This window comes from Alligator sinensis, unplaced genomic scaffold (assembly GCF_000455745.1).
Source record: "Alligator sinensis unplaced genomic scaffold, ASM45574v1 scaffold117_1, whole genome shotgun sequence".
Taxonomy (NCBI): Eukaryota; Metazoa; Chordata; order Crocodylia; family Alligatoridae; genus Alligator; species Alligator sinensis.
The window spans coordinates 389,832-403,669 of record NW_005841855.1 but is presented as its reverse complement, the minus strand read 5'-3'; the positions used below and the strand labels follow the sequence as shown (position 1 = coordinate 403,669).

The following is a 13,838-nucleotide window of genomic DNA, read 5'->3' as shown; positions in this document are numbered from 1 at the left end:
CATTCATCTGCTGTGCAAACCAGAGCATGTCTTTTTCAGGGCCTCCTCCATTTCCGGCTGATGTCACTGGAAGTGACATCTGTGGCTACTGGGCAGAGCATTGATAATTAAATGGGAAGCTCCAAGACTTCTGTTGCTGGATAAAACATGAGTAAGTTGTGATAACCAGCCAGAGTCTTACTAACTTCTATTGTTGCTACACAGAGCTGTGCCCAGATGGGTCAGGAGGCCCTCTGGCTGGAGAAGAGATCAAAGCAAGAGCAAGTGGCTGGTGCTGGGACCAGTAGCTTGGTTGTTGGACTAATAGCATCCTGCCTTTCCTAGTAGCTGGAGAGGAGTGCTTAAGCTTCTGACTGGGCATGGTCCAAGGGCAGGAATAGCTATCAGATATCTGTAGCTTGTAAATTTTACTTATCTGGTAATGGATCATTAAGAATGTGAATGAGAAGTTGGGACTGTGTGCATAAAGAATCTTGCATTAAGGGAGTAGACATATTTGAGAAACCCAGTGCTATGTGCAGGGATTCCATCTTTTATACTCTAAAATGAAATAAAGACTTCATAAGAAGGACTTGTTGACTAGTAGTCTCTAATGTGAAGGAACACTGGCACACTTCGTGAAGTACTAAACAAAAAGTGCAGACTTCATGCTGATCAGTATTCAGAAACATTCTTGCATTGCTCGAATTTTTTATAATTCAAAGTCTATGTGTAGTTAGACAGCAATTTAAAGGAGTAAGGCAGTATGAGGGGGAGCATGCCTGCACAGACCTTTCATGTTGGCTAGTAATTTTATTTCTCGGATCTGGTAAGCAGAAGAGGAAGAACTTTCTTTGTGTAGTTAATATCTATTTTACCTTCCTTCCACATGCGTTCAGATTTTAAACCATGAAGTAGTCCCCTTTTATTTTAGTTGGACTTGATAGATAATAGTTTAAGTAGTTCAAGGAATGTGGAGCTCTTAGAGGCTTTGACAGTAGTTTCATGTGTTGGGCAATGCTGCCAGCTAGTAACACTTCTCAGCATCTGTGCACAAACTTGCTTTAAAATGGCATAAAGCACATCTCTAGAATACCTGTTAATCCTAAACTTCCAGTTCTTATCCAGTCGCATTGTGCATCTTGATGACTGATGTAGAAAAGGTGCAGGTAAGTAGTTCATTGCAGTTGTGAAAAGACTTATTGTGCTTGAGTGCACCAGTCACTCAAAAGGACACAACAGACAGTGGGTGCTGACAGACATGCAGAAAGCACCATGAGTTAGATTGACCCTCGATGTCTGCTGTTGGGTTGGGAAAGTGGGGAAATCGAGCTTTGCTTTGGAGCTGATCCGGCTGAGGAGCTGCCTGTCTGCAGCTTCTCTCCCTTGGCTTGCTTCTTATTTCCCCTCCTCCATTCCCCACTCCCTTTTTGCAGAGAGCCCTGGGGGTGGGACTAGGCTGCATCAGCCCAGTCCTGATTGTGTAACAGATTTAAGCCTAGGCAACACAAGTTCTCTAAAGCACTGTCAAGCGGAGTGCCTTCATCTGATCCCTCATTTGATGAAGGTTAACTTATCAGGTGATCAGTCACTTTTAAAAAGTGCTCTGCAGCCATGCGCATGCATCATGGCAGGACTGTTGAGCGCTTTCAGGGGTCTGATTGTGCAACAAACCTAACTTCTGTCTGCATTGTATGGGTATACACAGGGTTTCAATATCCAGGGTTCTTTTGCCACATCCTTCCAAGTACCAGTCTGTCCTTTGCATTTCTTTCCTTGACTCTGGAACTTACTAAAGATTAAATTTGGGTTTATTGTGTTGCTCAGTTCTAATAAAGAGCACAGCTTTCGCTGGTGTGGACAGCTTCACATTACCCTGTATTTTGAGGCCCTTGCTATAAGCTTCACTCTGGGTGTACTTACCAAAATAAAGAATTTCATGCTCTGAATCACTTGCAGTCTTAAGCTGGAAAGTAACCGCAGACAGATCTCTCTTTTAGCTGTACAAAAATTTCCATTATATATAAAAAAAAAAAAAAATCTCTCAAGCCGTGATTAATAATAAGTCATGTTTCTTCCCTTTAAAGTATGTTCAAGACTGAAGAGTTAGAGAAAGTAATTGGAGATTAAAGTACTAGAATAAACTCATCTTGTTCTATCTTGGCATTACGCATCTACTCTACCTTCTGACTCTTGGGTACAAGAGAGGAGAAATTGTTTCAGGCTTTGTATGGTTGGTTTGTTTGTTTTTAATTTCTGATTGTTAACTCTAAATTGTAACAGTGACTTTGGGACAAAAGACTCTTGTTTAGTGTCTGCATAACTTTTTTTTTTTTTTTTTTTTTTTTTTTTTTAATAGGTCTTCAGTGCTCAAATAGTTTTAGTAAGGTAGGGCAGAGTGCTGATCAAAAGAGTGGTTGCTCTGCTAGTGTCTACACAGAATGTGTGGAGCAACTGGATGCGTTACCAAAAAGGGCATCTCCTAACCCAAAGATGAGGGAAGGGAGAATATAGTGTCAAATAGGATTGCAGAGAGCCCCCTTCTCAGGATACATTGAGAGTGCTCTGTAGTATTTGCACAGCGTTAATATGGCATGTTTGCAAGTGATACAATGTCATAGTAGAGGTACCTCAAAGGAATGTACCTCTGACTTCAGATGGAGAATCTTGCTGAGGAACCTTGTTTCAGACAAGTGATTCTCCTACCCTTTTCTTGGAGAAAGCAGAAAATGCAAGTGTTTTATTTCCGTATGGCTGTCTCCTACCACTCCCATTGCTTGATTCTTAAAACACTGCATTCTATGAGCCACCAAAAAGCAGTGCACTTCAGAGTTGAGAACCAATACTGTGAACTATTAACTTGACCTGTCTTGCTTTCTTTCTTCCCACTCCCCTCCCTGGACTTGTTTGTCCAAATAGGGTGGCGGGTGACCTTTGTTCTCAACCAGATAATTACTAAAGAAATAACAATGTGTAGCAGAATTCCTGGTATGTCATGTTGGGTCTTATGCTGCTAGGCTGTGAAATTTGGAGGCTTGCATCAACAAGTCTAGAAACAGCTAGCATTTGGATAATTTGTCTGGGTGTATAGCCTCCACAGGTGTATCCTTTTTGGGTGATGCAGTGAGTTCCTACTTCAGCTGACTCTTGACTATTCAGATCCAGAGCTCTGCTCGATTGGCCGCCTACTTTCCTGCATGGGAAACTAACAGGAAACAGCAGAGTATGTGGAAAATGTCTGTGGACACAGAAATATTGATCATTACACAGGATCTTCCAAGTATTAATAAGTCTGTAACCATAAGGGCAATCTTTTTTTTTTTCCAATTCTTATTTTTAGTCTAGATTCTGCAAGACTAGGGTACCCATAGGCCAGCTCTGTGTGCGTCATGGGGACTTCTTAAGATTTGCCTTGTGTCCATAGCCTGCTAACCTAGTCATCTGCTGATACTTTTGAACAGTAATTCACCACATGTAGTAGACCTGACCATTGTTGTATATAGGCTGCTGCTTGAACCCGTTCAAAGGAGTCCTAAATCATGTCTGACTTGGATCTCATAAAAAGAGTTCCTTAACTCTGAGGCGGTTGATTTTGTAGCCGTCAGCAAGTTGGAAAAACTTTCAAATGTCTAATACTGTATTTGGGAAGACAGAAATACTGCATTTCTTGGGGGGGGGGGAGAATGGGTACAGGAAAGTGCCCCCCCTCCCCCCGACATCCCCCTGCCTCTGCCCTTCTGCCTCCCTGACTCTGTTCACCAGCACTTCTGCCCACTGATGAAGGGTTTTGCTGCTGCAGATGTTCCCCTTCACCCTTGGGTCACACATGCCTGTCACCACGTGGACTGTACTGGATCGCAGTGGATCCAGCCTCCTTGAGCTGTTTCACCACACCAGAGAACAATTTGACTAGTTAATTGTGCAGGCCGGGAGCGACCCGAGCCCTTTTCCGTGCTGCACGCGGGCTGTGGCCAGCAGCCCGGGCACGCTGGATTGGAGAGGGAAGGCCATCGAGCTGGAATTAGGCACAAACGCTTAGCGGTAGTTTAAAAGATTGTTTACTTGCACTGAGATGGCAGTGGTGTAGGCTGGAAAACTTGCTTGAGTTGCGGTTACAGACAGACACCACAGATGGTCTCGTGGAGGTTGCTAGGCTCCACGGAACAGAGCTCCGGATGCTCTGGGTGAACGAGCCACCAAAATGAGAATCGTAGATACGTCTTATAAAAGTCGCGCTCGAAGACGGGAAGAGGTGGGCGGTGGATCAGGCCGCCAAGCTCCTCTGGATCTCACACAGGGTTTCTGTTACCCTGCCGTGTACCCAGAGTCCCCACGAGATGGATGTGGAGTCCTCTTCGGCTTGGGCGGAAACCGCTCAAGCCTTTTATACGGCTAACAGGCCAATCGCTAGCCGCCACGTGGGAATAATTTAGAACTAGCCAATAGCAGGGAACGAATTTGCCTACCGGTGGCGGGAACTCTTGCACTGTGCATTCCTCTTGCAACATGAGCAATGCACTCTGCAAAAGAAGCTGCAGAAAAGGCAGGAAACTCGTCCCTGCACCATTTTCTTCTACAACAGGAAACTCTCCCGTGCAATGAAGCTGCAACTTGGCGGGGATAATTCTGGTGCCGAAGCGCGCACACAATCATGCCTTTGGGTCATGACATTAATGAATGTGGAGATGTACCCAGTATCAACGTGCCATAATTATGGCACATTAAGTTTAGTATCTGTACTTGTAGGTACTACCTTAATGTGCTGTAATTGGTGCTACCGCGCACTAGCACTGGCTCATGCTTTTTTGGTGACGTGAACGCATAGTAGACTAATTCTACTGCACACTAGCATAGGTTGTGCATGCTGTGCTAATGCAGAGTGGAACTAGTTTACTGCACTCGAAGTGTCTCGTGTAGATGCACCCAGTGTCTCTTATCAACAGACTTATTTCAAACTTTTTATCAGCATAGTATGATAGCTCACTTGCATGTTGTCTGCCATGATTGTTGTTCCCTTCAATCTCATATGGTTCTTTTACCAAAAGGGATGCAAAACCCTTGGTCGCTAGCAGTGAGCAGTCCTGGCATCAGTTAAGCCATAGTTTTTGCAGCAGCCTGTTTTCTAGTAATATTAAGTCCCTTTCAGTTGCTTTTTAAGTGCTTGATATTTCTGACTCGAGTAGCCACTAGGTACCTGGAACTTTGTGTACTTAGTGGCACTGGTCTTCAGTTGACTTCCATTGCTAAAAATACTTCAGTTTATCTTGAAACAAGCTTTTGGACTAGCCAGGGTACACAAAATTGTACTCCTTTGAAAACAAAGATGGGGTTTGAAAACAGACTACATGCTGGTTGACAGGTGGACTTATCTGAGTTGGGGGAAACTTTAAGAGAACCTTTCATTTGGGTCTTAACAGCAAAAGCTGAGTTCTAAGGATCAGCACCCCAGTCACATGAACCTGAGTAGGCCTCTGAATTCATGGTATGAGTTAACTATGCAATACTCCCTGGCTTGTCTAGTAATTAAGATGATCACTTTGCCTCAATAGCAAGTTATATTTTATGCTGTTTGTCTCCATTTTTGCGGGGAGGGGCATAGTACTGCTATAATAACTAATAGTCTGCACTTATTATTTAGAGATGAGCACTGAAGCAGAGCAACAGCTTCTTCATGATGCCAGAAATGGAAACTCTGAAGAAGTTAGACAGTTGCTGGAAAACATGGACAAAGGAATAATACCTCTTAACATCAACTGTAAAGGTTAGTATGCCTACTCTTTAAAAGATGAGTTATCAAGTTTAAAGCTTTAAGGTATGACACCTCCACCATCTTTCCTTGAAATAGTTCAGCAGTGAATGATGGTGCCAAAAAAGTATTTTCCAGCATACACATACTGGAATGTACATTCAGCTCTGAAGAGACTCAAATGTGTGGGCACAGGTAAATCGGAATGTACTGGTAGAAGGAAGGAGGAAAAAGAAGAAGAAGGAAAAAAAAAAAAAAAAAAAAAAAAAAAAACACACCAAAAAACAAAACCCAGAACTTGCAGAAGTTAAATGTGTTGCATCTACTTTCCCTGGGTCAGCAAAAAAGAAGTTCTTTGTAAGAGACATTGCCATTGTGTAACACTTCTTTTTCCTACCGCAACCTGCCCTAACATGTAAGTGGTATGATGCAACTGCAGCATGTCTATATTGTGTTGCACTACAAGACAGATTGAGAAAAGTGGCTTGATGTATCTTGAGTTTACAAGTTGGAAATCCTGTAGAAATTCTGGATCACAAGATGCATGCTATGGGACATGGGCAGAAGCTGCAGAATGAGAGGCAGATTTCTATGGATAAGGGGACAAGAAAAGTTGAAATACACCACTGTAACTGGCACTGTACTACACTAAAACTGTTCACTTCCCCATACCAAATGCCTTAACTGTGGTATGTTATGTTACATGTGTCCAAGTTCTTAATGCGTTAAAAATGTAACTGCCAAGTATGGTAGAGAATTTTTCCTCTTGGAAGAATTGTGGTTAAAATGCTATTGGTCCTAAAGCTTTTAGATCAGGGGTGTGGAAATGTTATGGGGCTCAGTGAGCTGGATCCAGCCTGCAGACCTAAACCAGGTATGTCAAAGATATGGTCTTCTCCCTCCAACTTGGAGTAGCAGCTTGCTAAAGAGAGGCTATTATTGCCTAGCAGCAGACCATAGAATAATATTACCATATGAACTACCTGGAGTTTTCTGCATGTCTCCATTCTTGATCATGGTGCAACTCTTATGGTACGTGAGTAAGCAAAACTGATGCAGATTACCTTTGGGCATATGTACATCCGTCTGTGTCCCAAAGTCTCCCAACAGCAAATGGGACCAGCTGCCTTATTGTATGCTGCATAGTACCAGCATGGTTGCTGCCCTGAAGAGCTTATAGTTTGAATATCCAAAACAGGATGGAATGGGGAAATGACGACGATTTTGGTGACAAATTGGCTCACCCCAGCACTGTACATGGTGTCATTGGCAAAGCTGCAAATAAGCCCAGATGTCCTGAGTCAATCTAATATACTAACAAATACCTCTGCCTCAGCTTCTCTTCATTTAATAAGTCATGGATGCTTCACTCAGATGCCTCTATCAGTAAAGCCCTCAGCAAAATCTGAGGAATGAACATGTATTTACTTCTACTGTTGGGAGGGAAGATCATAAGAGACCCTTGCATTTACCCTGCAAAAAATGTAAAGCGCCTGAAACGGGTAAGGTTTTTTGCAGGGTAAATGAGAGCTAAATACAAGATCATAAAAGACCCTTGCAAGCAGTAAGTATTAAGCAGGGATCCTGGTTTTATCAGACTTTTAAAAAAATTGCGAATTCTCTCTTTGGGTTCTTTTTGTTTGTTTTTGGGGGGGGTTGTTTTTTGTTTTGGTGGTGGTTGTTGTTGTTGTGGGGTTTTTTGTCTGTCTTAAACCCCACAATCTGATTTTTTTTAAACTGAAAGGCTGTTATGTTTAACTGATACCCATATACATGTTTTATTGATATACTTACAGGCTTTTTGTGTTTCTTTTTTAAAGCAATTTGGAAGCCTACTAGTATTTCAATCACTATAATAGAATAAATGCTAAATAGCAATAAATTTTAGTGTTTGGGGTTTTTTTTTTTTGCGGGGTGGGGGTTCATCATAGAAGATCAGAGCTTTTGCTGCCCCCCTCACTTACCAAGATGCAGGTCCAGCTGCAGTTGGCCCCCCCCCCCCCCCCCACTGTTTTGTGGTACTGAGCGGCCATGATATGCCATTACCCCTCACAGAAAAGGTGGGAAGCCTTTTCCCCACTAGAGCAAATTGTGGCAAGTCTTACTGGAGCCTTGAAACATGGGGACCTGGAAGCAACACAGGGCTGCCAGGTGTCAGCTGGCACTGCCTGTGGGGCTTGCCCCAGTGCACACACTCGACAGCTGCTGCAAGATTCCAAGCAGAGGCTGTGCCCCTGCTGCAGAAGAAGGCAACCCCCCCCACAGTCTGTACCAGTCTGACCAGGGGAAAACTTATTCCTGACCCTAATACAGCATCAGTCTGACCCTGAGCCAGAAGGGCAAGACCCTGTAGCTAGGACTGTCCAGGGCTGAGCCTGAGCAGGAACTTTGGCACATCCCTGAATGGTGGCTAACCAACCTCTTCTTGAACACCTCCAGTGCAGGAGAGTTCACAGCTTCCCTGGGTGTCTGTTCTACTGCCCCTTGCTCCAACTGGGAGTCTAACTGGAATTGAACCAGAGCCTCAGAACTGGTTGGAACTGGTGTTTTGATTTGACCCTAAACTAGAACTGAACCATCATTTGCCCTGTCCTACTGAACCACAATGGGGAATCAAGCCACAAAAAATTACTGGGGTCACCAGACTTGTCACTGGTTAGACTGTGGTTGCGAGTTAAATAAGTGTCACCAGTTACCCCACCAGTCGGATTGAGGTGACTGGTTCAGTTTTCATTAAAACTGCCTATAACAATTTATTTAAACTATAAAAACCATTGACTCGCATGAAAACACATAAAGATAAAGTGATATACTCACTGCTACCACACAGACTTATCTCACTGCTCTATAGTGAATGCTGGGATTTTTCTCTGCTTTTGCAATTTTTATAACACTATTTTTTTCTCTTTCACTCCTTTAGTCTATATTCTTAACAGAGAATGGAGTTAAATGTACATAAACAGCTGTAAATAAATGCTACTGCTTTCTTAGTGGACTCTTAGTCTTACAACTGCTTAAGATCAACTAGTTCCAAATGCCCATTTCCAAAGCCTGCTTAACACTGCATGCAGTTGTAGCATGTAAGAGGTGGAGAGGGAGCGGGGCAGGCAGGCTCCTAGAATCTGTGGAGCAATGGGAGACTGAGAGTATGCCTGCAGGGGCTGTGAACAGGTGGAAGGCTTGGGGCAGGATCCCTGGCTGGGAGGTAATGTGCTGTGAAGAAGTCCCTAGGCAATCCCACAAGGTACAACCCAGGGAATTTACGTACAGAAAAATTCAAAATGTGCAGGAACACTCAATTATGCAAAATTAATTAGATTTTTTTTACAAAGTAAACTAAATGTAACACTATTTGAACCTTCTTCAGAAATATATGTGGGTACTTCGGATGGATGGGTGTGTGTGGGGGGGATTTGTGAAGGTATTGGAGGTGGATATGGGGGCTGGGCATGGGTGCGTGGAGTATGTAGGAAGGTGAGAGTAGAGAGGGCGTATGGGAGCTGCACGCTATTGGCCCAAGCAGGCTCTGCGCCTCCACGTGCAACATCCCACAGGAGTGTAGGAAGCTGCACAAGTGCAGAGCCCACCTAGCCTGGCTTACGTACGTGGACCAGGAGCTCCATGCTGTTGGCCAAGTGGGCTCTACACCTCCTTGTGGGGCTTCCCACACTCCTGCAGGAAGCTGCAAATGAAGGTGAGAAGCCCTCCTGGCTAGTGGCGGATGGACCAGGAGCTGTGCGCTATTGGCCTGAGCAGGCTCCAGGCTTCCATGTGCGGCTTCCTTGAAGACATGCACAGAAGCATGGAGGTGTTTGTGTTTGTGTTTATTTGGCTCCTGGTCCATGTGCCGCTGACTGGGCAGGCCCTCCATGTGGGGCTTCCCCCAACACCTCCCTGCTCCCTCAGCCCTTATCCACATGCCTATGCCCTGCCCCATAGCCCTGCCAGTCACCCGCATCTGCCCCCCATCTGTGACTTGCAGCCCCCCAGCCCTGCCAGAGGGAAGTTCCCAGCCCCCTGAAAGCCCCACTTAGCTCACAGGCTCCAGGAAGGAAAAGAGAGCCTGAGCTAAGTCTTGGGTGACTGAGCGGGCTGTCCCTGTGGGGGGCAAATCGGGGCAACTGCCCTGGAGCGTGCGTTTGTTTGTTTGTTTGTTTGTTTGTTTGTTTGTTTGTTTGTTTGTTTTTGGGAGGTGCCATGGAGCCAGGCGGAGCTGACCAAAGTAGCGGTTCCGCATCCAGTCACTTGCAACACCCCCCGCCCCCGTGCCAATGGCTGCAGCAGCTTCTTTGGGTCTAGGATCGGAACAGGGGCAGGGCTGCATGGGTTGATTTTTGCCCCGGGCCCCACATCCTACTTGGGTCACCTCTGTTGAGAGCCTTAGGCCCTGCCCTTTCCACCTTGCCCTCCCCTTCTGGACAGGGTTGGGGTTTGCCACCCTTTTTCTTTTTTTGCAAGAAGCTCTTGCAGGCTGGAACTCTACCATCCTGCAGAGCTCTCTACAAAAATGGAAAATCCATGGGCAGCTCTGCTAAAAGTAAGAGCCTGTTTTGTTGGGGTTTTTTTCTTTTTAGGGGTGCAATCCATGGTTTTCTGTTTTTCCACGGGGAAACAAGTCTTCAGCATACATAAAAGTACTGATGCCAAATTTTCTGTAACAAATCCGGTGATACATCTGGGGAGTAATTAAGATGCTACCTTCTGCTTAACTTCAGGCCAACATAGCTAGCTACCTCTGTCTGCTGTGTGCACTCTGGGCTGCACGCAGCAGTTTTGCTGAGAAAATATTGAGACTTGGCACTTGGCTCCTATCACAGCAGAAGTGAACTTGTTTTCACACTTTGAGAAGTGAACTCCATTTTATGTAGTGGTGATTCTTGGGCAACCCCACTGAACCAAGACTACTTTGTACATAACCTTGTCTGATATCGGAAGCTTTCAGTCTGGTAGACTGCTGAAATTTTGATTTACTTAGTGTAGGTTTGGAAGAAGACCGAATTCATGACATTCCTATAGTTCTGTGGTCTCCAGAAGCTAAGTCTGGATAGGCAGTCCTTTGTAAAAATACCAAAGGGAAAGGCACATTTTGAGCCATCTTGCAGATCCTTCTGGAAGCATACACACTGAAGACCAGAATAGACTGGAGCTGCATCTTCTGTAGTAATGTGACCATTTTTGGATTGTGCCAAGTAACTCTCTAAAGATCAGCTCCCCCCTCCGTACTTATGGAACCCTGACAAACTCTTCTGCATTGGTGCCTCTGCCATAAGAAGCGTTGCTTTTAATGTCAAGGGAAAGCGCAGGCAACTTCTCAGTTGAGAGACAAGTCTCTTCCTCCAAGACTTCAGTATCCTAGAACATCAAAGTGGAACTTTGCCCAGATTCCTCTGCACCCAACTGAAATGGGCATTGAAGATGGGTTCACAGAGGGATCTCTCTGATGCCATCGCTACTTTGTCCTGAGAGAGGACTGCCACAGTGATTGTCAACTCTGCGTTGGACTCTCCAGCAACAGTATGGTGTGTGTCTCTTTGGCTGTTTCAGTGAAATGCAGCAGGCATTAATCACTAAATTGACCGTCTTCACCATCCATAACCACTAGGACATAAATGGATAGTAAGGGGAGGAATGCTTGAGATGCTAACTAAGAAGTCTTCTGACCACTTCCTACATCTAGAAGCATTGTAGGAAGCATCTCTAATCTTAAATAAAGACCTTTCCTTTTTTTTAACTGCTCCTTCTGAAAGAATGGAGTATAAAGACCCCTTCTGCATTTCCCAGTCCTTGTCCTTTTCAAGTTGTTAATCTCTTATCCTGTCTTTTTATCCCATACACTAGATTATGACGTGCTCTTGAATACTGTAATATGGAAGCAAAGAGTACAGAAAGCCATTGTCTTAATGGAAAGTGTATTACTAATACAGTCTTTCAGACCATCCACAGTCCCTAGGGTATTTGACAAGGCCTTTACTGTAATGGCAGCATGCCAGAAGAGACAAGGGATCAAAGTTTATCTTTATCTGAACAATTAGCTAATATACACTTATTACTGCCACAAATTCTCTGCATACAATAGAGGAAAAATGCAGAAGGGATCTGTATGGTCTCCCCCCAGTCTTCCAGGAAAACTGTTCAAAAGGAAATATCTCCTAAGAATAGAGACACTTCCTACAATGCTTCCAGTTGTAGGAGGATGTCAGAAGACTTAAATCTTTACCTTCATGGCACTTGGTATTGGAGATTAATTCATGCCGACCCTGACACACAGCATCAAATTAAGGGCCATTTTAGATTCTAAATGAAAGCCACAGTAAATCATACATGCTGTTCTAGGTGAACCTTGCAATACAGGTGGGATCCTGTCTCAATATTCTGGGACAACTGGGGGCATTTGAATGTAGCACACTTGACTTGTATACTGCAAGAGTAGCAGAGACCTGTTAAGAGCAACTAGGTGTTCTTGTTGATGATAAATCTTGCCACTGTTGGAGTAGCTACTTGGATCAAGTATGCAATATTCCTCCCATCTGATGGCTAGAAAATTATATTTAGAAACTTGCTTTTAGGAATTGTCTTGTAGGTAAAGTAAATATTGCATTAGAACAATGGTCCAGGGGAATGGTAATAGCCTGTTTGACACAGTTTCACATTCTCAGCCACTGTGTCTGAAGCTAGCAGGCAAACAGGCTGGGAAACTGAAAACGTGCCATACTGTTTCCCTGAAAACTCATAACAAAGATAGGCTTGCTCTATTAGGGCCAGGTCACAGTGCCCAGCTGCAAAGTCCCTGGGATTTCCAGTTTTGGTGGATGGACCAAATTAAGATGCTAGGCATGCCCAAACTAAGACACAGGCAAATGAGCAAATTAAGATTGTGTGCATGTGATGGGTTTATGGAAATGAAGGAATATGCTGACAGAGCAGAATGTGGACAGTATAACGACCGCAGGGAAACCAATCAACTATACCCAGAAATGAAGAGTCAGAGGAGAGAATACAAAAAGAGGCATTTCAGAGCAGCAGGGAGTCCCCAAGGTGGAGATCCAGAGGCCACCATTGGCAGAGGGCAAATCACCAGCCCATCTCACCCACCCCTTGAAGTGGGGTGGGCCTCTGCCCTCGACCTTCAAGACTGCTGACATCTGCTTATTGAAGCAAAAACCACATGGTAGCATTCACATACTGACATGGGGTACTGTTTCCCTGTGACAGCCTGAAGAACTGGTAGATAAGTAGAACTTGGGGAGTTATTTTGTTTGCTTTGGCTGCATTACTCTTATCTGCTATCACTATGTATTAGTAGAATTTGCCTGTTATCGAATGGAAGTCATGGTTGGTCTGAGGGTTTGGGTCTGACTGCAATATGGTATCTGGGTCATAAATCCAGTGCTAGCACCATCAAAGACTGTTTATGGGTGGCTCTTGTAAGGGCATCCTCCCACATACTCAAGAGGAATACTTTAGTTCATCTTCCTTATCAGACTACTAGGAGTTGAAGCATTTTGCTTGGCCTGCAAGATATCTTTAGCTCTAGCATCTTAACAACTTTAGTACAGTACATCGGCAGGGAAGGGAGATCCAGATCATCCCCGCTTTGTCAGGCTTATGGATTTGAAACACTTTACCTCTATTGCCCTGGGAAACTAGCATCTTCTTAGTGCATGGAGCACCTGGCTTAACAGATCACTTGGAAACACAGGTGGTCCCTCAAACTTTCACTTCTAGTTTATTCTTTACAGAAAAGGATCTCTAACGATAGTATTTCCACAAGAAATGTCTGGGGTTTAGCCAGAGAAGAAAGGAGTTTGGAGTTACTCTTTCTGTTACTTGGATGGCAGTTTTCTGTGTGTTTCCACAGATACGATTCCCAGATTTGAGGGAGCAAAGCAGGACTTTAATAGTATATCTCTTAGCCTGGTCTAGATACATGGACTTGTTGCTATTAGCACAATCGGCTTCAAAATTTAGTACTTCTACCAGTTGCACATGAGTGGGGTCCATATGAATTAAGTCATAGTATGGTGGAAGTTGCCTGAAGAGATTAATCCATTACACCTACAGGCAGTATTTCCATCAATTTTACCTCTCTTCTAAGAGAGACTATCTGGCAATA

General features: G+C 44.2%; 1 protein-coding gene across 8 annotated transcripts in view; it reads left to right on the top strand.

Moving 5' to 3' along the window:
- OSBPL1A (oxysterol binding protein like 1A) overlaps nucleotides 1–13,838 on the top strand; it is a 107,153-nt gene that overhangs the window by 2,089 nt on the left and 91,226 nt on the right. For 7 of the 8 annotated variants that reach the window (XM_025213895.1, XM_025213892.1, XM_025213903.1 and 4 more), the window contains one exon: nucleotides 5,618–5,740. In XM_025213895.1, the coding sequence (XP_025069680.1) occupies nucleotides 5,620–5,740 (121 nt within the window). In that variant the 5' untranslated portion in view covers nucleotides 5,618–5,619. Of the gene's footprint in view, nucleotides 1–5,617; nucleotides 5,741–13,838 lie in introns of those variants that run through there. The other variant, XM_025213922.1, reaches the window with a different exon arrangement.